The sequence below is a fragment of the Sinocyclocheilus rhinocerous genome, unplaced genomic scaffold (genome assembly GCF_001515625.1).
Source record: "Sinocyclocheilus rhinocerous isolate Xijiao unplaced genomic scaffold, SAMN03320098_v1.1 scaffold1093, whole genome shotgun sequence".
NCBI classification, from domain to species: domain Eukaryota; kingdom Metazoa; phylum Chordata; class Actinopteri; order Cypriniformes; family Cyprinidae; genus Sinocyclocheilus; species Sinocyclocheilus rhinocerous.
This window is the reverse complement of record NW_015626381.1, coordinates 292,000-293,583: the sequence shown is the minus strand read 5'-3', so window position 1 is coordinate 293,583 and position 1,584 is coordinate 292,000. Positions and strand designations below refer to the sequence as shown.

Below are 1,584 nucleotides of genomic sequence, written 5' to 3'. Positions count from 1 at the left end.
ATGGACTCACAGATCCACACGTCAGTAGGGATGCATGTGTCTTCATCCGTCACAGGCAGTGTGTTGTGGTGCTGATGCTGAGCACACTGTGTGCTTGTACAGATGCGCTCACTGCAGCACAGACCGCAGCATCACAGACACACGGACACGCACAGGTGAGCCTTTCATGCTGCTTCGTTTCATAACTGCTGGGTAAAACTGTCTATGTTTGCATGCACTTTACATTATACAGTATTGTCTATGTTGCACATATGCAGTGTTATAATTAATTGCAATATGAATAACTGTTTAATCAGGAATAGCTCGACAAAATGTTGCGTATTTCAATTATATGTTATATAGCTAGATGTTTTATGTTAATTATATGTGTTAATTTGTTTGGTATCAATTAGGATTGTTTATCAGTGTTGATACGCAATGTTGGTCACAATTACTGTGTATTTAATTTGTTGAAGTAGAGCTGTTGCATATTGTCATTGCTATAGTAAATATAATAATAAATACAAAATAAAATAAATAAAAATGTATTTTAAATATATTTCAGAATATACAAATTTTCCATGTATGGTCATTTATATATTTTAAAAGGCATTTCAAATTAATTCTGCACTTCATATATTTCAATCCAAGGAAACATTTACATATGAAAAACTTATTATTGATAACAAATTTTATTTGTTGAACATATAACACATTTAAATCATGCATAAAGCATAATTGTAAGCTACTGTCAGACTGAAAATGTATTTTCTTGCCCCTGAAATAACTTTTAAAATATTTATGGGTATATGAAGGTTGAAACGAAGTATAAATACACTTTTCAAAAATTTAATTGAGCTTCATGGTTTACATACAGTAATTTTAACAAATATTTAAAATATATTTTGGCCAGAAAAAATTGCCTTTTTTTTTTTTGCTGTAAGGAGCATGTTCATGAATTATTGTGGAATTAATATTTAATTTTTTAATATGCAATACTTATCAGTTTTTCATACACAAAAGCTGGGTTTTTATAAGGGTACAGTATCAGTCAGAATAAGGGCATCCTTCTTTCCTCTAACTTTGTTCTGTGTTGAACGCCGTCATGTCAGCAGCTGATGAGCGTAGGAGGGTTTTCATAAAGGAAGAATACGCCACTGCACTGCCTGTTCCCTCTGATTATTAGCTCTCAAGGTTTCTCCAGTCGTACGAGAGAAACTATTGAGCTCACAGTTCATCTCTCACATATACAGCATCGCTGTGTGCTGTTTTATCGGGTTATGAGTCTATGAGAGTCTGTGCATCATATTGTCTGGACAGAAATATTTTCTTGGAGCTACACAAACCAAATGCATTCATTTATTTGATTGTTTGTTTGTTTGTTTGTTTTTGATTGTTGTTTATTCACTTGGCAAATGCTTTTATCCAGAGTGTCTAACATATGAGAATATTATCTCTCCAATATGGAAATATATAAACATGAATTTATATCCATCCATCAATATGTGAAAATGTAAACATGAATTTCTATCTATCCATCCATCCAATATATAAATATGTAAACATATGAATTTCTATCCATCCATCCAATATATAAATATATAA

The 1,584-nt window shown here is 31.9% G+C and overlaps 1 protein-coding gene across 1 annotated transcript in view; it reads left to right on the top strand.

The window, feature by feature from the left end:
• Positions 1-1,584, top strand: part of LOC107713106 (glycerophosphodiester phosphodiesterase domain-containing protein 5-like) — a 34,183-nt gene continuing 32,599 nt past the window's right edge. Inside the window, exons 1-2 of the mRNA XM_016518543.1 lie at positions 1-20; positions 103-155. Coding sequence (XP_016374029.1) covers positions 1-20; positions 103-155 — 73 coding nt within the window. The remainder of the gene's footprint in view (positions 21-102; positions 156-1,584) is intronic.